The sequence below is a fragment of the Cervus elaphus genome, chromosome 23 (assembly GCF_910594005.1).
Source record: "Cervus elaphus chromosome 23, mCerEla1.1, whole genome shotgun sequence".
Taxonomy (NCBI): domain Eukaryota; kingdom Metazoa; phylum Chordata; class Mammalia; order Artiodactyla; family Cervidae; genus Cervus; species Cervus elaphus.
The window spans coordinates 74,969,026-74,995,438 of record NC_057837.1 but is presented as its reverse complement, the minus strand read 5'-3'; the positions used below and the strand labels follow the sequence as shown (position 1 = coordinate 74,995,438).

At 45.1% G+C, this 26,413-nt stretch overlaps 1 protein-coding gene and 1 non-coding gene across 5 annotated transcripts in view; both read right to left on the bottom strand.

Moving 5' to 3' along the window:
* The window catches only part of EYA2 (EYA transcriptional coactivator and phosphatase 2), a 253,660-nt gene that overhangs the window by 73,418 nt on the left and 153,829 nt on the right, over positions 1-26,413 (bottom strand). For all 4 annotated transcript variants that reach the window (XM_043883562.1, XM_043883561.1, XM_043883563.1 and 1 more), the window contains 4 exons: positions 25,442-25,509; positions 23,789-23,966; positions 14,489-14,631; positions 6,628-6,711 (listed from right to left, as the gene is read on the bottom strand). In XM_043883562.1, the coding sequence (XP_043739497.1) occupies positions 6,628-6,711; positions 14,489-14,631; positions 23,789-23,966; positions 25,442-25,509 (473 nt within the window). The remainder of the gene's footprint in view (positions 1-6,627; positions 6,712-14,488; positions 14,632-23,788; positions 23,967-25,441; positions 25,510-26,413) is intronic.
* TRNAG-UCC lies at positions 13,493-13,565 on the bottom strand. The gene has a single exon. It is a non-coding gene; the product is annotated as a tRNA-Gly (tRNA).

Genomic DNA, 26,413 nt, shown 5'->3' with positions numbered 1-26,413 from the left:
TGCAGAAAGACCCAAATCCTAAGAACACCAAGCTTCTGGGTCCAGCCCAACCTGAATCCCATTACCTCTGGGCTTTGCAATTATTGTGATCTAATAAATTCCCTTTGTAGTTTAAACACACCAGACTGTTGAAGCTGAGCGTCCTGCTTGATATAAGCTATTAATAATGGGCTCCAAGTAGCTGCAGCTATAAGAGGAGCACAAAGAGAAAGAACTGGGGGCCAAAAGTCAAGGCCTTGTATTTCAGTTCCATTATGAATACCCTGACACAGAACCTCTCTGTATCTCAGTTACTCTGTCTGCAGAATGGGGCTCACACTCCTCCCACTCCTCTGTATCCCCTCCACTGTCGTCCCAGTTTATAGCCCAGACCTCCCTTCAGAGCTTCAGACACCCAAATACAATTGCCCTCCAGGTCTCTTGATCAGAGCAAATTTTACTTTTCCTCAACAGTTTTCTTTCATGGCTCTTCCTCTTATTGCATGGTGACTTTGTACCAGAAAACAGTAGCTGTCCTCTAATATACCTTCTTCCTTCCCCCCTTCTCAGAATCCTAGAATCCCTGAGTTTTAATGCAGCATGTGACTAGATTACATTTCCCAGACTCCTTTGCAACTACAGGTAGCCATGCAATGAAGTCGCAGCCAATGGTATGTGAGCAGAAACGATCTGTGCAGCTTCTGGATCTGGCCCTTTAAAGAGAGGGGGAAAAAATAAAACTGAAAAAGAGAGGAGTGGACTCTCTCTTCCTGCTTCCCTTCTCACTGGATGGATGCAGACGTAGGGGTGAGCCACGTTTCACCTTGGCAATGAGGGCAGTGCTCCAGGGATGCATGGAGAACAAATGGAAGGGGCCGCTGTCTCTGGTGTTGGGCAGCAGCCTTATCAGCTTGAACTGCTCATGCCTGGACTGCAAGGTGAGAGGAGTAAACGTCTATCTTGTTTGAGCCATGGTTACTTTGGGTCTTTCTTAGAGTGGCTGGATTTAGCAAAACCAACCAACCAACCATACTCACCTAGGAGAGCTGGAGGTAGTTGTTCAAAGTCTTGAAGGACCGACCATGGCGTTCTACTGAGACCCCCGTGATCAGGGTGAAAGAGACTGCCACCGGAAGCAGCCAATCTTTGGGCCCCATGAGAACAAGACAGTGTACAGATAAGAGTTGTGTTTTTTGTTGTTTGATCTTTTCCTGAAAAATTACTTTTGGACGCATTGCATTTGGTAACATTCATGAATCTAGAGAGGCCCTGAAGCTGGTTACCAGATTGGGCCTTCCCACTCATCTCTTTTTGACACATACGATGACATCCTAAAGTTATGGGCTACTCATAAATCAGGGGTTGGGGCGGAAGGCTGGGGAGCCAAGAAAGGATTCAGAGTCCATCAAGGCAGGCTCAAGTGATGTGACTTCTAATCTCAGCCAAAGTGTCTGGTTCCCGGAGAGCCATTTCTGGCTTGGGGGTTGGGGAGGGGTGACAGCCTGACTCAGCCGCTCAGTCGTGTCCGCCTCTTTGTGACCCCGTGGACTGCAGCACACCAGGCTTCCCTGTCCATCACTGTCTCCCGGAGTTTGCTCAAACTCATGTCCGTTGAGAGGTTATGCCATCCAACAATCTTATCCTTTGTCACCCCCCTCTCCTCCTGCCCTCAGTATTCCTAGCATCAGAGTCTTTTCCAATGACTAGGCTCTTCACATCAGGTGGCCAAAGTATTGGAGCTTCAGCTTCAGCATCAGTACTTCCAATGAATATTCAGGGTTGATTTTCTTTAGGAATGACAGGTTTGATCTCCTTGTAGTCCAAGGGACTCTCAAGAGTCTTCTCCAGCACAACAGTTCAAAAGCATCAATTCTTTGGTGCTCAGCCTTCTTTATGGTCCAATTCTCACCTCTGTACATGACTACTGGAAAAACCATAGCTTTGACCAGATGGACTTTTGTTGGCAAAGTAATGTCTCTGCTTTTTAATATGCTGTCTGGGTTTGTCACAGCGTCTTCTAATTTCATGGAAGATTCTAGAAGAGGGATGATGATGGCACAGGAGACCTGGGGTCTCCAAGAGCATCTCACCTTAGTTTTCCCTGGACCTTGTGCAAGTACCCAGGGAGGCAAGTGAGCCTGAGGCGTGCCTCTTGTTATCCCCTGGGTGACCTCACTCTCTCTGGACCTCAGTTTCTCGTACTGTCCCATAGAGACTCACTGGACGTGATGATTTCCCAGGTCCTTCCAGCTCTAACTTCTGTGGTTCTGTAATTTTAGGACAGATGTTGAAACTCAGGTGCCAGTGGGGTCAGGAAGGCCCCCTAAATGGGTTAAACAGGCTAGGTGGGGCCGTGGATGGGCTGGAGAGCACCCACCCCCACTAACTGGGCAGCGGCTACTCGGCTCCTGCTGATTGCTGCCATCTGGGAACGCAGGATTGCCAGATTTTCTAATTTTTCAAGAAGACTTGGACATCGCGATTATTTTGGTCTGTGCAATCTCCTGGTTTTTTAAATGTTGGCGACAAATTCACATTTTTTCTAACACTCTAGGGGCAAGACACAAATGTCTGCAGGCAGAATTTGGCGGGTGGCCCCCAGTTAGGAATTTTTTGTTTGGATACTATTTTCTTTCCTTCCTCCCTTCATTCACCAAATATTTATTTGATGCCTGCTAAGTAGGGGGCACTGTTCTATGCTCTGGGGACAAAGCAATGAACAAAATAGAAAAAAAAAAAAAAGTGCCTGTCGTCATGCTGCTTTCATTCTAGAGGACCACCTCGATTCATTTCCCAACAAATATTCATTGAGCAATCTGGTCTGTGCACTGTGCTTAGGTGGGTTGATAAAAAAATGTTCATGGTCACTGCCCTCAGGGCCCATACAACTTAGAAGGGAGGCAGAGAATAAGTACATAATTACTTTTATTTATTCAGTTTTAATTCTTTGGCCACGTCACAAGGCTCATGGGATTTTTAGTCCCCTGACCAGGAATCGAACCTGGGCCCTCAGCAATGGGCGCATGGAGTGCTAACCACTGGCGTGCATGTCAGTTGGTCAGCTGTGCTGTGTCTGACTCAACCCCAGGGACTATTCCTCGCCAGGCTCCTCTGTCTATGGGATTACCCAGGCAAGAATAATGGAGCGGATTGCCATTTCCTTCTCCAGAGGATCTTCTTGACCTGAGGATAGAACCCTCATCTTCTGCATTGGCAGGTGGATTCTTTACCACTGGGAAAGCCCCCTAACCACTGGACCACCAGGGAATTCCATAATTGTAAGTGAAAAACGAGAATTATGGGAAGATATGCAATTTAGATGGGATTCGTTCGGAAAGTCCTCTTGGAGGAAGTTACACTGAAAATGGGAACTGAAAGATAAGTGTGAGTTAACCTAGTACACCAACTTTCTAGAACATTCTAGATCATAGCAGAAACCTCCAGTGTGCCCCTCTTCCATGTTCTCTCAGGAAGCAGAGGCTCTCTCCTGTTAGGACCTGTGATCTCCTGCCCTAGAGTTTTCATGGGGCAGGCCAAGACAGGGAGCTTAACACCCCTAGAAGAATCCCTCAACCCATGATGGAAGGGAATTTGTAGATAAATATCTCATCATCCTTGCTCCTTGGGCTATCACCTCTGAGGCTGTTCCCAGGTCTCCCAGAGGTCCCCAATAGTTCTGAGCCCCAGGTACCTGCAGCCATAGCTACTGTTTATTAATAGCTAATATCTTATGGAAAAACCCAAATGAACATTTTGGCCAACCCAATATCCACAAACCCTGTAGAGGCCGCCTTCCCCTCCCCACCTCACTTCCCCGGTCTGTGCCCAGAGCTCCCTGGGATCACCCCCCAGCTAAACTACCAGCACTCACTCCCTCCTGGCCTCGGGCTCTGATTCCGGGAGAAACCTAGGATAGATGGGGGAGAATGTGGTAGGTGACGAGGACAGCAAGCAACTCTGGACAAGTCGCAGGAAACGAGGCGGGAGAGAGGGGAAGGAGCCAGCTCAGGAAGGGCCTTGGAGGCTGGGGTTAGGGTTTCTCTGCAGGGAGGCCACTGACAATTTTTCAGCAGAGGAGAGACCAGGCTTGCCTTTTAGGATGACCTCTCTGTAGGCGGTTGGAAAGGGCGAGAGTGGAGACCAGAGAGCTGTAGGGGAAGGTGGTGGTGATCGGGTGATCGGGTGATCGGGTGATCGGGTTGCAGAGAGCTGGCTAGTGATGAGGACGGACAGGGACTGGGTGCCATGGGGCCCAGAAGAGAGCTCTGAGCTTTGTCCCCGCCTTGAGCGAGCCTGGAATTTGTTTTAATTTTTACTGAGTATATTTTTTTTACTGGAGTTGATTTACAATGCTGTGTTAGTTTCTGTTGTATAGCAAAGGGAATCAGCCATGAAAATGAAAGCCGTTCAGTTGTGTCTGATTCTTTGCAACCCCATGGACTGAAACCCACCAGACTACTCTGTCCACAGGATTTTCTAGGCAAGAATGGAGTGGGTTGAATCAACTATACACATACATATATCCCTTCTTTTTTGGATATCCTTCCCATTTAGGTCACCACCGAGCATTGAGGAGAGTTCCTTGTGCTACATAGTTCTCATGAGTTATCTATTTCACACACCGTATTGTTGTTTAGTCGCTAAGTCATGTCAGACTCTTTGGTGACCCCCATGGACTGACTGTAGCCCGCCAGTCTCCTCCGTCCATGGGATTTCCCAGGCAAGAATACTGGAGTGGGTTGCCATTTCCTCCTCCAGGGGATCTTCCTGACCCAGGGATCGAACTCACGTCTCCTGCACTGGCAGGCGGATTCTTCACCACTGAACCACCAGGGAGCCCATTTTATACACAGTGTACATACGTCAATCCCAGTCTCCCAGTTCATCCCACCCTCCTTAGAAGAGAATGGTACAGATGAACCTATTTGCAAAGCAGAAATAGAGACATAGACGCAGAAAACAAACGCATGTCATCTCTTAAACTTTCCCTCTCCAGCTTTCCAGACCCTCAAATGTTCAGCAGCAGTAAGACCATAACTTGGATTAAAAAGTGGTGGTGAGACACAGACACAAAAATCATACCCAAGATTACAAAGCCCTACATGGAAACCAAATTGTTGCATGAAGCAGTGGAACTTCTTGAAGGGCAAGAAGAGTGAAGGAATGGTTCTTACAGGGAGATGGTTTTACTTGGGTGGTTAAGAACCACAGAACACCCAGCCCGGGTGGGCATCTCACTACTGCAGCCCCTTTGGGAAAGCCTATTTTCTTTCTTTCTTTCTTTTTTTGCAATAGCTGCCAAGTCTGCTCTGGCGCTTTCAGCAGCTCTGGACTCTGCCATCCTTTCCCTAAGCTGTGCACGCTCCAAAAACGCATGCCGAATTTCCCGCAGGCACTGCTAGACATATTAACGGCATTCCTCCTCGGCGAGAGGTTTCTGCACCACCAACACCATTTTTACTTTCTTTACAACGTAACGGCAGACGATAAATCTATCTTGCTAATTACACATCCAGCTTGTTACAACCCTCATAAAAAACACGAGCAGCTGGAAAAGCCATGAGGTGATGTCAAATCATATTCCTGGGCTCTAAACAGAAACAGAAATATTTTCCAGGCGCTGGTGAGTCTCTTGGTTCCCACTCATGCGTGGAAGCAGCTGCCGACAGGTCGCTTAACTCGGAGGAGCTGATCCTGTGTCTGTCCCCCAGAGCCGCGCCCCCCACCTCTACCTGTCTCCTCGAAGAGATGGCAGACATCTGGAGCATCCACAGCGGGGTTGATACCAAGCCCGGAGGATGGATGCAAAGAATCAGCAGGGTTTGGGTTTTAGCGGTTGGGTTCATTTTTGCATTGCATGCATGCTCAGTCGCTTGGTCTGACTCTTTGAGACCCCATGGACTGTAGCCCGACAGGCTCCTCCGTCCATGGTATTCTCCAGGCAAGACTACTGGAGTGGGTAGCCATGCCCTTCTCCAGGGGATCTTCCTGACCCAGGGGTTGAACCCGCATCTCCTGCCTTGTAAGTGGATTCTCTACCACTGAGCCACCGGGGAAACCCTCAGTTTTGCATTTTTAAGGAGTTTTCGGTGGTTCTTGCATGGACCAGCAGTCCACCAACAGCATGTGCCTGAAATTCTAACTGAATGGTTCCTAGACATAATTTGTCGGTGATACATTTGCAAAGCTGTTGGAGCTGACAAAATGTCTCCCCCTTCTCTCAGAAAAATGGGAGGAAAATTAAATTCATCTGCCAGAGATACGAAGATAAACAATAGGGAGGAAGAAAAGTACTTTACCTCACTTTCCAGCTAGGATTCCTGGGTTTGGCTGAAGCATCTCCTAGCCCTCTTAGGAGGAGGGAGACAGGCGAAGACTACAAGCTTACATCCGATCAAGTGGATGTTGACTGTTTCATGTGTTGGAAGAAAAGGCAAGGCAGACAATGGGGGAAGCTGATTGAATTTTCACATGTCAAGGGAAAATTCTATAGGACTTCTCAAACTTGGGCTGATGCAAAGGGGCAGCATTTGTTGGAGAAGCTGCCTCATCAGCTGCCCCCACAATTCCCAGGACAAACCAGCTGGACGGACTGTTATGCTGAAAAAAAAAAAAAAAAGAGAGACAGAGAGACAACATGATTCTTACCTTCCCGTATCTGGAGGCGAAAGTCCCGGTGAGTAAGGAGTGGAAAATAATTATCGTCTCATCCAGGTCCCACACGAACACACGCTGGGATGAAAGAGAGGGAGAGAAAGGAGATAAATACATTTGCTTGCATACGACTTAATGTCTGCAGAAAGTAACTCCTTGGGAGGAGAAAGATGTCTTGAAAAACATTATCTCTAATTTCTAAAACATGTGACTCATGGATGTGTCCTTGAGTCCCCATTCAACCTCAACTGTGTAAAATATATTCTGATGGCCAATCCTGGGGGTCCTTGTCAACCCACAGATGCCAGAACTGAGATGCCTGTTCTTGCCTTTCACATAAAAGCTCAAAAAAGGAGGAATTCAGTCCAAAACCTACAATAAAAATCGTATAACTCATTTGACAAAATGAAATACTACCATTTTATGTTGACTGCTCACCATAAGCCCAGCTACTTCTGAGCATTTGTTTTTAGCAGTTCTGGTGATTACCTTTATAACTCTAAATTATATACTTTCACTTATTGATTTGCCAACTTTACTTGTTTTTTTGTGTTTCTATTTCTACTTTTTAAATTTTTGGTTGCACCTCGAAGCATGTAGGAACTTAGTTCCCTGACCAGGGATTGAACTCGTGCCCCCTGCATTGGAGTCTTAACCACTGGACCCCCAGGGAAATCCGTGATTTGCCCACTTTAGACTGGGCATTGTGAAAGATGAAGGTTTAGCTCATGGTAATCTACCCCATTTCTCCAGAATTTTATACTTTTCACATATGTGAACCGCTCTATTTCCTATTCCCATAAGCTCTGGATATTTTCTCTTGGCTAAAACAGCAAGCTCAATATGGAAAATATGGATATTGGTGTCCCTACCCTTCCCACTAGCTCCTCCCCTCTCCAGTATTTGAACTTCAGCCTTACTTTTGCCTTGTCAATGTGGATAAACTGGTTTGTGCACTGGGCTTTATAACTGTACCTTAAGTCTTCTGTGCTCTGTCTTCACGTTGATGTTAAAAGTTGGGAGCCAGTAAAGGGCATTTATTTACATCTTGTGATTACTGTTCACTGAAGAGTCAAGTAATGAGCTAGGATTTTACTTCCTTTTCTATGTAGCCAGTGTCATAACTCTGGAGCCCATTTATTTTTATTTTATTAAAAAAAAAACAAAACTTAGTTATTTAGCTCCACCAAGTCTTAGTTGCGGCATGTGGGATCTAGTTCCCTGACTAGGTCTAGTTCACTGGCCCCATGTACTGGGGGCGTGGAGTCTTAGCCACTGGACCACCAGGAAGTCCCCTCCAGAATGACTTTAAGGAAACTGTTTCTGCCACTAAGGTCATATGTATTCTCCTTTTTTGTACTCCATCGTGATTAAAATCATGTCATAGCTCAGTTTTTTCACATAGGAATCATGCCTGTCTGGAATAACTTTTTATTTTTGCTGGAGTTTATTAACTGCTTCAGTTCTTTTGTTTCCAATGTGGTGTCTTTATTAGAATCTCAAATTCAGCCACACCCTCTGTATCAAAGATGTTCTTCCTCTGTGACAGAATGTTCCAATGTGGACTGGATCGTCTTTAGGGTTGCTGCATAGCTAGGATTCTGAGACTCCCCTTTACTGCATTTCTGGGTCAGATTCACAGTTTTCTGGATCCCAAATCTCTTTATTGGTTTTCTTCCTTGTTTTGCTTGAGTATATCCTTAGGTTGCTTTTTCTAAGAGGGTGCATAGAAAGGAATCTTCCTGCATTTTTACAAATCTAATCATACCTTTAATTCACTGTAAAGTTCCTCTAAGTGCAGAATTCCAACTGGAAAATAATGCCCACTAGAACTTTGAAAGAATCCCTCTATTTTGTAGTATCCAGGATGATTAATGAGAAGTCTGATATTTCACTGATCTTCAGTTGTTTGTAGGTTTTACTTTTTTCCTCTTTGGATTTTTAAGGTTGTTTTCTTTATATTTGGCATCCTCAAATCCCATGAGGATATATCTAGGTGTAGTCTTTTTTCATTCATACTGTTCAGCATTCAAATAATTTCAATCCTGTTCCTTTAAATAATGTTCTTTCATCTCTCCCACTGTTCTCTCTTTCTGGAATTTCCAACAGTCAAATTAGACTTTTTGAATTGATATTACTTATCCTTTAAAAATATTTTTTCTATAATTTTTTTAAATAAAAAAACAGAGATGTCTTTAACTTTCTCTTCTAACCTTTCTATGTCTATCATTTAAAAATCTACAGTAGCTTTTTCTTTGAGTGTTTCTTTTCCATTAGCCTGCACTTCTTATTTTGTGGATACTAGATAAGAAAACCAAACAGAATTTTTCTATGATCTCTTTTGTTTCTTAAATTACCTCTCCTGTCATTTATCCTATTCATTTATCTTGGCCATAATTTTTCATGTTGTAGGTTTCCCTAATTTTTCTGGTGATCATTATTTTTAAGAACAAAAGGGCTGACCGATCATTTATGTAGCTGGTGTTGGGGGCAGCAAAGGCACCTACTTAGTCTACCAACTTGAGTGGGTCACCTTGGAAAACTCTTTGGGGGGTCAGGGGTTGTATTTACACATCTGTAATGCCTTTAAAAGTGAGGAGAAAGGTAATATCTCAAAGGAAAAAGATCAATGAATACAGAGGATTTCAAAACAATTAGTAGACTTGAATATTACTTTGTGAAATTTTTGCTCTGCTTACAATTATGTGTATATATATGCTGGGTCATGATAATAAGTATTGTTCTTATTATATGTCAAGGTAAAAAGTGTTTGAAAATCACTATGGGGGGTTAAATATGCTAAGCCCTAATTTATCCAACTGGGTTGGATCAGTTAAACTTAGATACTTTGGTAAGAGGATTTTTAAAAAAATCAACGAGTATTTTTCAAATTTAATGCAGACTCCCTTAATTTATTGACTATATTCCCTCTGAAGAGGGTCTGTCCCTCTTCCTCTCTGGGGCTCCATTCTATTTCACTGCCCTAGATTTTTGTGGGTATATTGTTCGCGGTGGCCATTCTGCTGATGACCCTAACTTTTTAGCCCACCAGGGTTTCGGCCAGGGCTGGGCCCCTAACCCCGCTGGTCAGAAGCCTTTCCTAGGGAACTCAAAACTGGGGCCTGGAAAGAAATTCATCGTCTTTGGGTGGCTGTTGCTGGCAACATGATCTGGAGGCCAGGCCAGGCCACTCTGCGGAGGGAGAGGAACAGAGGTTGGAGAGAGGGAAACACGATCCAAGACTTTCGTAGGACTTGGTTTTAGTGAGAAGTAAGGGCTTCTCAGCTGGCTTTAGTGAGGGCTTCCCAGCTGGCTCAGTGGTAAAGAATCTGCCTGCCAATGCAGGAGACGTGGGTTCGATCCCTGGGTCGGGAAGATCCTCTGGAGGAGGAAATGGCAACCTGCTCCGGTATTCTTGCCTGGGAAACTCCATGGGCAGAGGAGCCTGGCGGGCTGCAGTCCACGGGGTCGCAAAGGGTGGGACAGGCCTGAGTGACTGAGCGTGAGCGCAGAGTGAGGGGCCCGGAGGAGAGCCGCGCCCAGTAACCTGTACATTGCAGAGACATTCCTGCCTGGGGATTCCAGCACCTACGCTGTGGAACGTGGCGCGAGAAGGCGTAAATGCGTTTCCTGGCCTCTCCACCTTCTGGCTACAGTATCTTGCCGACACTGGCTGTCCCCTTGGCTCACGAGTTCTAAGAGAATCCCCATATCCTTAAAATAAATTCTGCTTTTTCACTTAAGCCAGCTAAAGTTGGTTTCTGGCACCTGCAGTCAAGGGATTTTAACTAATACAGACTCCGAATTTTCCTTCTTTCCACTTCTCTACCTAATTTCTCTCTCGTGGGCTACAGTCATTAGCAACAGTGCCAAAGACTTAAGAGGTGTGACTCGTGCAAACCCTCCATGCTGATATTAAGCATGGCAGTGAAACACAGCTCACACCTTTTCAACTGTTCCTGCCCAGCGGTACTTACTCTGGAATCAAGCAGCAGATGTTCCTAGAAAAATATCACCCCCCCAAAAAAAAAAAAAAAAAAATCACCCCATAATCTCCCACTTCCATGCCACCCCACCCCCTTCTCAGTTTAATGGAAAAATGTCTCTCTGCCCCCACTGTCCCCTACCAAGAGCAGAAACCACATTAGTGACGTAATACATTTTTAAAAAATATTAAAGTGTGAGTTGCTCTCCGGGATTTTCTATAGCTCTGCAACCTCCAGCTGGTAGAAACTCCTCAGGCATCTGGGAGGGCAGAAAGCAAGGGTAACCTGGAGCCAGTACATTTTCCTCTAACTTTTCACAAAGGCCTAATCCCCCTGAAGGGTTTGGGTAAAGTCTCCTTGGTTTTGGAAGGTGGTGGCTTTAAGAATTAGAGGAAAAGCAAGGACAGAATCCTCTGGACTGAGAATGGTGCCATGAGCAGTGGGAACACATGCTCTGTGGCAGGTTCCCAGGGCAGTCAAGCTCTCAGAGGAGATGGCTGGGTATACCTCCAGAGGCTGACCAAGCTCAGGGGAGGAGTCGTTGCTGTTTAGTTGCTCGGTCGTGTCCGACTCTTTTGCAACCCCGTGGACTGCAGCCTGCCAGGCTCCTCTGTCCGCAAGATTTCCCAGGCAAGAATACCGGAGTGAGTTGCCATTCCCTTCTCCAGGGGATCTTCCTGACTCAGAGATCAAACCCACGCCTCCTGCATTGGCAGGCAGGCTCTTTACCACTGAGCCACCGAGGAAGCCCTAGGGGAGGGGAGGGATGTTCAAAATACTTAACACCTTCCAGGGCGATCGGAACAGACACCAGCCATAAACAACTGCTACTGCTGGCTAACTAGCACAGCCCTACTAGTAAACACTGGTTAACTAGTACAGTCCGACCAGAGAATACTGGCTAAATATCAAATGTCTTGATACTGGCCATTTGTTGTTGTTAGGGTCTCCAGCGGGTCTTTGTTGCTGCGTAGGCTTTTTCTCTAGTTGCCGCAAATGGGAGCCGCTCTCTAGTTGGGAGCACAGAATCTAGGGCACACAGGCTTCAGGAGTTGTGGCTCCTGGGCTCCAGAGCACAGGCTCAGTAGTCGTGGTACAAGGGCTGAGTTGCTTGACGGCATGCGGGCTCTTCCCAGACCAGGGATTGAACCCCTGTCTCCTGTATTGGCAGATGGATTCTTTACCGCGGAGCCATCAGGGAAGCCCCCACCCACTTCTTAGAAGAGCATCCCGTTTTCTTTTCCCATTGCGTGCTGTCTTGGTGGGACTATCCATCTGGGCACACGTGAGGACCTAGACCAGGCCAAGGGGATGCCGCCTCTTTGGAATCAAACATCGAGTGACATAGTGTTAGGATTTTAAATGTTTCGCTCTGCAGTGGGGGCTGGAACCCTGAAGCTCCCTGGATTTCCCAGCATAACCTTTGATAATATTCTTCATAATTTTGGCTGTATGACTTCGTCTTCATGCCGTTTCCTCCCAGTAAATTCCTTTTTGCTTAAGTAACCAGAATTGGTTTCTGTTGCTTGCAACCAAAGGACTGTAGCTACTGTACTTCAAAGTCCTTATTGTCCTCAAGGATCTCTATGCCCAACATATGGCAGGAGACCCCAGAGAATGGCTGAACTTCCAGGGACCACTGCAGGTACTGAAAATGAGAAAGGCAGCAGCCACCAAGCCACACTGGACAACAGAGGCTATTATTTTGTCTTTCTTTAAAAATTAAAAATGATTATTATTTCTTAACCAGGGGGATACTTATTTATTTATTGGCCACATTGTGCAGTATGTGGGAGCTTAGTTCCCCCACCAGGGATCAAACCTGCATCCTCTGCATTGGAAGCATAGAATCTTAACCAATGGACTGCCAGGGAAGTCCCTATTATTCTGTTTTCTGAGACCACATGAACCCTGAGATTCTCACATAATCCCGGCAGGGGGAAGGGCCCCAGTAATGAAATGGAATTCCCTAGCACCTGGGTGGATGGGGACTCAGAGTCAAAATGACACTGGTTTTAAGGAAATGATGAAAATGGTATTTCTTAGCATATCTGAATTTGCCGGCTGAGATTTGTAGCTGCCAGATTTGTAAAGGATTGTGAACAGGGATGTGATGATGCTGCATTTGGGTACCTTGACAGTGACCCAGGCTTTGCCAACACGACTCATGTATACCCTGGGCACACTCAAGCCGACAAATGACTGCCTTCTGCAAACAAGTACAAACTTGTGCATGTGCCCATTTTTTCCCTTAGATAGATAACAGTTAGACAGATAACATGAACTTTCCCGGTGGCTCAGATGGTAAAGAGTCTACCCGCAATGTGGGAAACCCGGGTTCAATCCCTGGGCCAGGAAAGATCCCTGGGAGAAGGAAATGGCAGCCCACTCCAGTATCTTGCCTGGAAAAATCCTATGGATGGAGGAGCCTGGTGGGCTACCGTCCATGGGGTCACAGAGAGTCGGACACGACTGAGCGACTCACACACTCTGTTTTGGGGGCATTTGTTTCCTTTACTTGTCTCCTCCATCTCTCAGGCACACTGTCTGTTTTGCTTGCTTGGGAAATGTTAGCAGCTGACCAGTAACCCCACCCTTGCTTTATTATAATCAGGACTGGAGCTGCCCTTCGACAGTAGTTCTCAGCCTGGGCTGCTCCGGAATCACCGAGGGAACTTAAACATACTGACACCCGGGTCCTTCCCCAAGGACTCTGACTTCATTGATCTGGATCATCATTGATCTGCAGCTTAAGAATGAAGGTTTCTCAAAGCTTCCCAGAAGATTCTTTTTTTTTTTTTAATTTATTTATTTGGCAGCACTGGGTCTTAGTTGCATCACGTGAACTCTTAGTTGCGACATGTGGGATCGGGTTCCCTGACCAGGGATTGAACCTGGGCTCCCTGCATTGGAAGGGCAGAGTCTTAACCACTGGACCATCAGGAAAGTCCCCAGAAGATTCTTATGTGCAGCCCAGACTGAGAGCCACTGTCTGAGAAACTCAGAATCACAGAAACAATGCAAATTCATTTCAGCCAGCCTCCTATCTCTAGACAGATAAATATCTAAGCCGTAGGAGGGTCACTATAGCTTCCCAGGTGGCTCAGTGGTAAAAGAGTCCATTTGTCAATGCAGGAGACGTGGGTTCAGTCCCTAGCTCGGAAAGATCCCCTGGAGGAGGAAATCACAACCCACTCCAGTGTTCTTGCCTGGAAAATCCCATGGACAGAGGAGCCTGTCAGGCTATAGTCCATGGGGCAGCAAACAGTCGGACACGACTATATGACACATACCCAGTAGGGTCACTAGGGAACTTCTAGAACTCCCTGCAATGTCCAGTTAATTAGTCTGGGAGGAGGTCTGGGCATCTGAATTTTCAAAAGCAGCCCAGGTGAGTCTAACCAGTAGCTGAGGTTAAGAATCACTCCAATCCAATGGGGAAGGTCCACTGTGCAATGTCATCTTTACTGGAGGTTCTTAAAGTGTTGTCTCCCACCACATCAACATCATCTAGGAATCTGTTGGAAATGCAACTTCTCAGGCCCTGCCCCAGATCTGCTGACTTGGAAGCCCTGGCGGTGGGCACAGTCTGGGTTTTCCCAGGCCCCCAGGTGATGCTGTTGCGGCTCATCGGTTGTTACCACCTCTAGGGTCCCCTTTCCTAGCCTGGCCAGTCAACAGTGCTTCCGTGTGGCCAGCTGAATTCTTCCCTCCTTCTCATCAAGGGAGCTTTTCTCTGTTACTGCACTCTGTGAACACAAAGGGCCATCCTTCCCCCAAGGGACTTGGAGGACTCTGGCTCCCACCTCCTGTTCCAGCCACACGTGGACATGACATTCACTCAATCGGGCGGAAGCATCTGGAATTACCTCGATCTCATTGTCCCCTGCTGGGGAGGGGTCGCTGCTCCGCTTAGACCGGCCTCGGAGCTTCCCGTCGGAGGCCCGGGGCGGCCTGTCTGTGTCTCCCTCCTTTGCTGGTGTGGAAGGCCCATTGTGTGTGTTATATTCACCTGGCATAGAAAAGGGAAGGGCAGACAGATCAGAGAGCTGGCCGAGCGTCTCCTCCTGTGAACGATTATACCAGAACCATCTAACTCCAGAGTGGGAGGTCCCAAAGGCAGCGGTGCAGGCAAAGATCACGTAGGATCAAAATTAACTCTCAAAAGTTCCTTAAACTGCCCATTCATAATCATTCATTCATCTGGCAAAGATTTACTGACGAGGTATAGTTCCAGGCACTGGTTCCCACAGCGCCCAGACTCTGGAGGGAGGAGAGAGACATTAGAGAGATAAGCAAACATGTAACATGCCAGGTGGGGACATGTGTGATGACAACTGACAAGTCGGATAGGAGCAGGGAGAGTGCTGGGGGGTCACTAATTTATAGGGGACACGTCGTGGATAAGGGGACAGCTGAGCAGGGATCGGAGACAGGCGAGGGTGGGGCAGCTACAATTTCAGTGAACAGAGTTTTGTGCTTACAACTGTCTATATACCCTAAGGTCTGAGAATCCCTAAACTAACAGAAGGAGGAAAATAACATATACATGTGTATTTGGCTGGGCTCAGACGGTAAAGAATCTGCCTGCAGTGCAGGAGACCCGGGTTCAATCCCTGGGTTGGGAAGATCCCCTGGAAAAGGGAATGGCAATCCACTCCAGTATTCTTGCGTGAAGAATTCCATGGACACAGGAGCCACGGGGTCACAGAGAGTCGGACATAACTGGGCAACCAACTTTCACTTTTCACTACGTAGCCATCAAACTCCCTCCCTTGGGGTGAGTGGGGTGTGTGGGGAGAATTCTCTACATTCTTGTCCCTAGGCAGCTTGCTGCATCTTCTGTATGTATCTTAAAAGCAAGTCCTTTAAGCTTTACTTGTTAAGAAATCAGTCAATTTGAGATTTCAAGGCAAGAGCATCCAGCACAGGGCTGGAAATTAGGAGATATCAGCAAAGGGCTTAAATTGAGTTTTGGCTTGACTAGACCTACTACATATATGCAAGGACCAGTGAGAAGGTGTGGGGCTGAGGGTGGGCACCTTCGGATTCTCTTTGAAGTGGCATTTCTGGACTCAGTGTGCTGAGAGGCTGCCAGGCTCTTGCCCTCAGGCAATTGTCTAATGATCCACAATGAACAAGTGGTCAGCACCCCACAGGACTTAAGTCCCAGAATCAGCATCCAAGTTGTGTTGGTTTTTAAGCACAGAAGTTTTAAATGCATTTTATTAGACTTTATTATCTTTATTTAACTAACTAGGGAACTGAGGCTTACGGAGATGATGTAAGCGTGTAACCCTGCATAGCGATAAAGCCAGAACTAAAATTTGGGTCTGCCTGTGTCACTAGAGTGACAGAACTGTAAACCAGTGTGGAACCTTCGAGGACCTCCCATCCCACTTTCTCATCTTACATCTGCTTGTTTTAGCTCCCAAATGTACTCTGTGGACTCCATCTTTCTTTCCATAATTGCCAGTTCTTGGATCATTGGAGTGGCAGGGAGAAATGCTTTTGTCTAAAGATGCTTGGCAAGCCACTAATTTTTTCCTACCCTGGAAGGACTATTTCCCTCCAAAACCCAAGGGATTGAATTTTATTTATTTAATATTTATAAACCTTCTTAGCAGACTAAGGACATAATAAAAAAAGATGTGTGATTTTGAGTTGTAGCACTGCTGGGCTGTCTCCAGCTCCCCCAAATTTTTGGGATACAGCATTAGAGACCCCCAAAACACCACACTAGCAAAGACTTTCTTCTGGAGGATGAGGAAAAGGCAGTAAATAAATTCACAGATGCTTAAGAGTCATAAATAAAGTTTATCCTGATTCATTTGGTAGTTCTAAGACTGTGGAGGCTTAGAAAACACCAGTTGGCCCCATTAAAGTCCAGGCAAATATTATTAAAAAGAGGAGGAAACACCAGCTACCTAAGAAATGTCCCAATAAGGTGTTAGGTGAAGTCAATTTATTAGGGGTGCCAAAAAAAGCAGCTTTCCCCAACCTTATACATTCTTGAGAATGAAGGGTCAAAGTTCAAGGACAAAGTCAGAGGTACACATGCTACAGAAAATTATAGTAATCCTTCTTGGAGTCATTTCACTCCTTTTCTTTCTCCCCTTTTGATATATTTTTTTTTTTACTTATTTTAACAACTGTTGAGGTATAACTGACATACAAAAAACCCATACATACTTAGAGCACAGTTGATAAGTTTTGACATATGGTCACATCTGTGAAACCACCACCACAATGAAGATAATGAACAAATCCAGCACCAAGGGTTGCTCTGTAATTCTTTTGTAGTCTCTTCCTCCTGCTACCCACTCCCCAGCCAACCATAGGTCTGCTTTCTTTCACCATAAATTAGTTTGTATTTTTTTATAGTTTTAAACAAATGGCATCACTCAGTATGTGATGTCCACACATATACAAACACACACTTTTCTGGCTTCTTTCAACCAGCAGAAATGTTCTGAGATTCAGTCCACGTTGCTATGTTTATCGGTAGTTTATTTCTCTGTGTTGCTGAGTACCACTCTGTTGGGTGGAGGTATCCCCATCCATTCACCTGGAGATGGACATTTGGATTGATTCTAGTTTTTGGCTGGACTAAAGCTTTTATGAACATTCACTCATCAGTACTCATCAGTCTTTGCATAGACATGAGCTTTCTCGTTAAAAGAGACTGTGGTTACTGGTTCATAAGCAACTGCAAAAATGTTTTCCAAAGTGGTTGTAGCATTTCACACTCCCACCAGCAAGGTTAAGGGGATTCTAGCTGCTCTGCATCCTTGCCAATCATTGGTATGGTCAGTCTTGTAATTACAGCCATTCTAAGGGGTGTGTGTCTGACTGAGGATTTAATCTGCATTTCTCTGACTAATGATCAGCACCCTAGTCCTGTGCTTTTTACAAAATATTTCTTTATTTTCTTTTTGGCTGTGATGGGTCTCAGCTGCAGCCCTAGGGCTCTTTGTGGCGGGGTGAGTGCTTCTCTCTAGATGTGGTACATGGGCTCAGTTGCCCTGAGGCATCCCTGTGGCAGTATCTTCGACACTGGGATTGAACCTGTGCCTCCTGCTTTGGAAAGCAGATTCTTAACCACTGGACCCAGGAAAGTTCCAGTCAGGTGCTTTTCTTTTCTTTTTTTTCCAGCCGTGCTGGTATATTCTTTGGTGAAGTGTCTGTTGAAGTACTTTGCCCATTTCTTTATTGGGTTGTTTTCTTATTATTGGTTTTGAGAGTTTTAAAAAAACATATTCTGGATGGTTTATTTTATATGTCAACTTGACTGAGCCAAGACTACCCAGACAGCTAATAAGACATTATTTCTGGGTGTGGCTGTGAAGGTATCTCCAAAGAGATTAGTGAGTAGAGAAGATATGCCCTAACCAACATGGGTGGGCATCAGCCAATCCATTGAGGATTCGGGTAGAACAAGAAGGCAGAGAAAGGGAGGACTCTCTTCCTGACACATAAAATTAACCATCACACATGGGTTATTTAGAAGTGTGTTACTTTGCTTTTGGATATTTGCGAATTTTCCAAAAATCTTCCTTTTATTTCTAATTTAAGTCCCCTATTTTCAGAGTATGTACTTTTTATTCCTTGAAACCTTTTAAATGTAATGGGACTTCACAATTTATGGTCCAGAAGTTCTATTTTGGTAAATGTTTCATGTGCATTTGAAAAAAATGTGAGTTTTGCTGTTCCGTGGCAGGGCCTACAGATTGTTACATCTTTTCCCTCTAGTTTCCTCCCCAGAGAAAATGAGTTAACGGTTGTTTTTGCATCCTTCCAGAAACTTCTTATGAGAATATGGGCAGTAAACTATACTCATGTTTAAAACCCTCCAGGACCATGTTAGGCACGTAGTTCTTGTTTCCTCACCTATCACAATAGCTCAGAGAGAGCCGTATTAGTGGATTCTTTTCAACAGATGTATAGTGCGCCAAGGGTGGATACAATACCATTTATTTAACCTGACTCTTATTCATGGATATTTAGGTTACTTCCAGGCTTTTGCTGTGCCACAAAAAAAATTCTTTTAACTTAAGTCTTTGTACCTATGTGAAACTTTATTTTTAGTGTAAGTTTGTGGAAGTAGAATAATTGAATTAAAGCAACCACTACTGATTTGTCTTTTCTCTTAAGTAACAAGAGAGGTTCAGATTTTGCCTTTGCCATCAGCAAAAGTGAAAGTGAAAGTGAAAGTGAAAGTCCCTCAGTTGTGACTCTTGGCGATCCCATGGAATTCTCCAGGCCAGAATACTGGAGTGGGTAGCCAATTCCCTTCTCCAGGGGATCTTCCCAACCCAGGTCTCCCTCATTATGGGTGGATTCTTTACCAGCTGAGCCACAAGGGAAGCCCAAGAATACTAGAGTGGGTAGACTATTCCTTCTTCAGGGGATCTCCCCACCATCAGTGAATTACCCTGCAAACGTCTGTGAATTGTTGGGCCTTCACATAACTGTGAATGAGTGTCGATGTCAACGATGCGGTGATGGGGCTGCGATGGGGTGATGGGGATGTGGTCTGTGAAGGAGCAGAGCCTGAGGACAGTGTATCCGGACAACGCGAAGGGTGAGCATGAGCTGTCAGTAATATATAAACCTCCTGAGCCTCTGGAATTTAGAACCAACCACTCAAGGAGATCCTGGATAATTTCAGAAGTGGAGTTTTTATGGGGAATTTTAAGAGAGTGCATGAGCGTGTGCGTGTGTGTGTGTGTGTGTGTGCACAAGTAAGCTTACATGCCGTTCCTTTATAACAGACATGGGGGAGATGAGGCAAGAGACCTCGGTTACAGCTGACTATTATTTATGTCATTAGATTTTATGTGAGCTTGTTAGACACACAGTAAAAACCATCTCAACCACTTATTGTTGAACCTTAGGGCCAGGGGATAAATGAAGAACAGGGGGAAATAATAAGGGAAAATTTCAAAGAGACACAAAGAGCCTTTATATTCGCTCTGGATGGGGAACAAAAATGACCATCTCACATAACCCAAATTCTTGAGAAGTCAGTCTCTAGAATCCAGTTCACCAGCAAATTATAGATAGTAGCATCAAGTGGAAGATTTCCTGCTTATATTTCATTTCTGAAACCAGTTTGAAGAGGCCACATGCTGGAAAGCAGGATGGGCAAAGATAATTCAGCAAGTTTGTTACATTTCATACTCTTCCAAGGAAGCAAAATTTGGAAACTGGAACATGGGCACTATGCATTTATTCTATACTCTTTGATGAGGTCACAATGATCAAAGTCAATGCCCAAACCTTAAACTGCCTTCCAAGTTACTAAAAAATGCTTGGCCATGTTGTCTTCCATTTGTTACCAAGCCAAAGCTATTTAACTCACCCCAACTGATGGAAATGGTAAACCACTTCAGTATTCTTGCCTTGAGAACCCCATTAACAGTATGAAAAGGCAAAATGACAGGATATTGAAAGAGGAATTACCCAGGTCGGTAGGTACCCAATATGCTACTGGAGATCAGTGGAGAAACAACTCCAGAAAGAATACAGGAATGGAGCCAAAGCAAAAATGATACCCAGTTGTGGATGTGATTGGTGATAGAAGCAAGGTCTGATGCTGTAAAGAGCAATATTGCATAGGAACCTGGAATGTTAGGTCCATGAAACAAGGCAAATTGGAAGTGGCCAAATAGGAGATGGCAAGAGTGAATGTCGACATTCTAGGAATCAGTGAACTAAAATGGACTGGAATGGGTGAATTTAACTCAGATGACCATTATATCTACTACTGTGGGCAGGAATCCCTTAGAAGAAATGGAGTAGCCATGATGGTCAACAAAAGAGTCCGAAATGCAGTACTTGGATGCAATCTCAAAAACGATAGCATGATCTCTGTTCATTTCCATGGCAAACCATTCAGTATCACAGTAATACAAACCTATGCCCCAACTAATAATGCTGAAGAAGCTGAAGTTGAACGATTCTATGAAGACCTACAAGACCTTTTAGAACTAACACCCAAAAAGGATGTCCTTTTCATTATGGGGGACTGGAATGCAAAAGTAGGAAGTCAAGAAACACCTGGAATAACAGGCAAATTTGGCCTTGGAGTATGGAATGAAGCAGGGCAAAGGCTAATAGAGTTTTGCCAAGAGAACGCACTGGTCATAGCAAACACCCTCTTCCAACAACACAAGAGAAGACTCTATCACATGGACATCACCAGATGGTCTACACTGAAATCAGATTGATTATATTCTTTGCAACCAAAGATGGAGAAGCTCTATACAGTCAGCAAAAACAAGACCGGGAGCTGACTGTGGCTCGGATCATGAACTCCTTATTGCCAAAATCAGACTTAAATTGAAGAAAGTAGGGATAACCAATAGGCCATTTAGGTATGACCTAAATCAAATCCCTTGATTATACAGTGGAAGTGAGAAACAGATTTAAGGGATTAGATCTGATAGACAGAATGCCTGATGAACTATGGACGGAGGTTCACGACATTGTACAGGAGACAGGGATCAGGACCATCCCCATGGAAAAGAAATGCAAAAAAGCAAAATGGCTGTCTGAGGAGGCCTTACAAATAGCTGTGAAAAGAAGAGAAGTGAAAAGCAAAGGAGAAAAGGAAAGATATACCCATTTGAATGCAGAGTTCCAAAGAATAGCAAGGAGAGATAAAAAAGCCTTCCTCAGTGATCAATGCAAAGAAATAGAGGAAAATAACAGAATGGGAAAGACTAGAGATCTCTTCAAGAAAATTAGAGATACCAAGGGAACATTTCATGCAAAGATGGGTTTGATAAAGGACAGAAATGGTATGGACCTAACAGAAGCAGAAGATATTAAGAAGAGGTGGCAAGAATACACAGAAGAACTATACAAAAAAGATCTTCATGACCCAGGTAATCACGATGGTGTGATCATTCACCTAGAGCCAGACATCCTGGAATGTGAAGTCAAGTGGGCCTTAGAAAGCATCACTATGAACAAAGCTAGTGGAGGTGATGGAATTCCAGTTGAGGTATTTCAAATCCTGAAAGATGATGCTGTGAAAGTGCTGCACTCAATATGCCAGCAAATTTGGAAAACTCAGCAGTGGCCACAGGACTGGAAAAGGTCAGTTTTCACTCCAATCCCAAAGAAAGGCAATCCCAAAGAATGCTCAAACTACCGCACAATTGCACTCATCTCACACACTAGTAAAGTAATGCTCAAAATTCTCCAAGTCAGGCTTCAGCAATATGTGAACCGTGAACTTCCAGATGTTCAAGCTGGATTTAGAAAAGGTAGAGGAACCAGAAATCAAATTGCCAATATTCATTGGATCATCAAAAAAGCAAGAGAGTTCCAGAAAAACATCTGCTTTATTGACTATGCCAAAGCCTTTGACTGTGTGGATCACAATAAACTGTGGAAAATTCTGAAAGAGATGGGAATACCAGACTTGCCTCTTGAGAAACCTATATGAAGGTCAGGAAGCAACAGTTAGAACTGGACATGGAACAACAGACTGGTTCCAAATAGGAAAAGGAGTACGTCAAGGCTGTATATTGTCACCCTGCTTATTTAACTTATATGCAGAGTACATCATGTGAAATGCTGGGCTGGAAGAAGCACAAGGTAGAATCAAGATTGCCAGGAGAAATATCAATAACCTCAGATATGCAGATGACACCACCCTTATGGCAGAAAGTGAAGAGGAACTGAAAAGCCTCTTGATGAAATTGAAAGAGGAGAGTGAAAAAGTTGGCTTAAAGCTCAACATTCAGAAAACTAAGATCATGGCATCTGGTCCCATCACTTCATGGGAAATAGATGGGGAAACAGTGGAAACAGTGGCAGACTTTATTTTTGGGGGCTCCAAAATCACTGCAGATGGTGATTGCAGCCATGGAATTAAAAGATGCTTACTCCTTGGAAGGAAAGTTATGACCAACCTAGACAGCATATTTAAAAGCAGAGACATTACTTTGCCAACAAAGGTCCGTCTAGTCAAGGCTATGGTTTTTTCAGTGGTCATGTATGGATGTGAGAGTTGGACCATGAAGAAAGCTGAGTGCAGAAGAATTGATGCTTTTGAACTGTGGTATTGGAGAAGACTCTTTGAGAGTCCCTGGGACGGCAAGGAGATCCAACCAGTCCATCCTAAAGGAGATCAGTCCTGGGTGTTCATTGGAAGGACTGATGCTGAAGCTGAAACTCCAATACTTCGGCCACCTCATGTGAAGAGTTGACTCATTGGAAAAGACCCTGATGCTGGGAGGGATTGGGGGCAGGAGGAGAAGGGGACGACAGAGGATGAGATGGTTGGATGGCATCACCGACTCAATGGACATGAGTTTGAGTAAACTCCGAGAGTTGGTGATGGACAGGGAGGCCAGGCGTGCTGTGATTCATGGGGTCGCAAAGAGTCGGACATGACTGAGTGACTGAACTGATGGAAAATGCAAGCAACAGCTGCACCAAGAACTTCAGGAACAAAAGTGGTGAGTCTTCATTACTGTTATTTTCCTAGCCATCCACCAATGAACATTAATTGAACGAATGTCCATACACATCATGCTAGCTTGCCTTCTACAAAGCCCCAGAAACAGGAAGCTTCAGAAAAGAAGAAAATGCAATGATATCTCCTATCATTGGACATTCTAATTTATGGCTGTCATGTTATTTAATGGTGATGAGTCTAAATTGTCTCATAAAGAGCAGACACATGCATAGCAGATTTATGAAATCAATAAATGAATGCACAAGCTGCTGAGTTAGTTTGTACAGGGATGCTAGTGAGTTAGTTTGCACAGGTATGCAAACATCACCAAAGGGCCTGGATGTGGAATCGTGTGTGCTCTGTTTAAATGGAGCAAACATTACTCAGCTCCAGCCAAGCACTGTCACTTAACAATGTGAACCTCGGGTGACTGGATCATCTTTTAAGAGAAGGCAGGCATTAGAATTTTTAGGTAAAAATGTATGACTTTCTAAAACATGGGTGCAATTAAACACACACGCACCACCCCTCATACACATACACACACAAAGAAAAGCCAACAAAACATATCTGAGGGTTGACGCTAACTCACGGGTGACCAGTTCATTACAACCGGGACCTCCATCCAGTTCATCTCCCATACAAGAGCTCAGACCACAGCCACAGATGACCACAGGGCAGTGATGGTACTTACCGCCAAGTGATTCGGAACTCTGGTTGGGGATGTTGTGAGATGCCTCCTGGAGGACGTAGGTGGACGTGGAGAGAGGAGAGGAGCAGATGCTGCTGGCTGGGACGTAAGGAGGGTTGTAGGATGAGCTGTAATACTGGGAGTACTGGCTCTGCGGGAAGCCAGGGTAGGAAGGATAGTCCTGGAAAGGGAAACCCATGAGGCTGTGAGCGGGGAAGACTGTCAGGCTGACGTGGGTCAAGGGCCTCCTGGGCTGGGTCTGCTGCATTGATCCCTGTTCCCCCACCGTTACAATAAAAGTTCTATGAGGGCTGGAGCTTTCCCTAAAAGCCAATTTCCCCCCAAGACAAGGATTCACGGGCAAGTAGAGGATTTGGGGGGTGAAGGCAAGACCAGTTGGGAAATGGGGAAGTGAGGTAGCAAAGGGAAGAAGGGCAAGAAGTCAGTACAGGGGCTTCTCCAGTGGGGACTGGAGCTGAATTCTACCCAGGAGATGCCACGATGGCAAAAAACACATCTCAGAAAGATCTCTCCCAAGGGGCAAGGGAGCTGGGGTATTTATACACCACCTCCAGCCAGTCTTTGCTTGAGAGCTGCTCTCAGAGGGTTTCAATTCCCTGGCACTTCCTACTGCCCTATACATTGGTTCCAGAAAACACCCATGTGCCCAGGGATGCAGAGATTGGCAGCAGGAAGCCAACAGGTGCCCCCTAACGGACATGGGTATGGTTCTGACGGCATCCATCTTGGCCATTGTTGTATCCCCAGAGCCTGGAAGAGTGCTGGGCACATGTGGGCACTCAATAAATGCTGGAAAAATTAATGAACAACTGAATGAGTTGTACAGGAGACTAGGTGACATTTTAGGTTCATGGTAGGGGTGGGGAGGGGGTAGAGGCTCAAATATCGTACACCTACACAGCATTAGGGATCCAGAACCTTCTAGGGGGGAGTCTTAGAGATGAAGTCAAAGAATACCAATCTTGGTCTGTTTCAACCAACCAGACAGTCCAACTCTCCCACCACAGTCACAGTGTCATATATTTAGCCCCACCGGAAAATAGAGCTTCTTAATCTTGCAAAGAACTCATGTAAGGTTCTTAACAGGAAAGGTACACAACAGTACATAAAGTTCCCGTCCACCTTGAGCAGGTTAATTCTTAACTCACTCTCTAAGTGAAACCAAGAGACTCACATTATTAGCCAACATCCACCCATCTTTATAGTGCTGACTAAGTTCCATTTCACAAGTTATTTATAATGCCCTCACTCTGCGCTGGGCACTTTACAGTGAGATGCATAGGTAAAGATGATGTCCTTTCACCCTTGAAGAGCTAGGGGTCTGGTGAAAGGGACATATTTTTGCTTTCATACATTCCAGATCCAACAGTCACTGGGTGTCTTAGACGGGGATCAAGATGGAACATAGAATAGAGCCCATTCATCTTGGAAATCTGCCACTAATTCCGATTTCTCTGCCTCTACACTGTATCTTTTCAATGGCTGTTGGTATAGCCTGGTCCCTGTGGTCTCCAAACCCAGGGAATAAGAAACCAGGTGGCGCCCATAGCTGCAGGCGGCCTCTCTGGGTGCCCTGATTTTCGGGGGACTATTTATGGAAAATACCAGAAAGCCCCTGGTAGGGAGCTAGTCTACCTGGTGCATAGTTCCGAATCCGGCCGCGTTGGTCAGTCCGTTTGCTCCTTGATAGATCCCAGCAGTGCCTGTGGGAAGGAGCGACAGATGAGGTTCTTACAGTCAGGGAGGGGCGTGGAGGAGAACGATGCAGTGGAAAGCTGGAGTCTTTGAGGTTCGACAGTTTGGGATGGAACTTAGGACTCTGACGATCTCTCTGAACCTCGGTTCTCTCAGTGAATGAATATAATGTAAATAACACCTTCAAAGGATTCTGGTGAGAGGTAAATGAGGATGCACACAACACAGCTTCCAGTACTCGATAACTATGTTTTAAAAATAGTTTGGTTTTTAAAAAATTGTGGTAAATGTACATTAACAACACTGGCCATTTTAACCATTTTGTTTTTACTTTTTAAAACTGAAGTATAGCTAATTTAAAATGTTGTGTTAGTTTTGGACATATAGCAAAGTGATTCGGTTATACATATATATAAAACAGTGCACAAGGGTTCCAATTTCTCCTCATCCTCACCAATACTTATTTTTTGATTTTTAAAAAAATTGTAGCCATTTTAAAGGGTGTAAGGTAGCAATGATTACGGTCTGAATTAAATGAGTGAATAAAACGACTTCTCCTTTTTGAACTTCAGTTGTCCCACCTGTCAAATGGGAATAAAAATGATGCTACTACTAGAAAATGCTACTTAGTCAATGAATGAGTAATTGAATGAATGAGTGCCAGGTAAGCCGGTGGTCAGGGGAGACCTCCGAGCTGACATTTGAGCTGAGCCATGAATGTAAGAGGAAACCAGCGATGGAAATACCCTCAGGAGGAGACATCACGAACACCGGGGGCAAGACTCTCAGGTAGGGATTAGCTTGACAGGTGACGGAGAAACAAAGAGGTCAATGGAACACGAGCCCAGAGAAAGAAGGGCGGGGGTTACCGCCAGAACAGCAGTGAACTCGTGTGTGTTGGGGCTCCTCAGG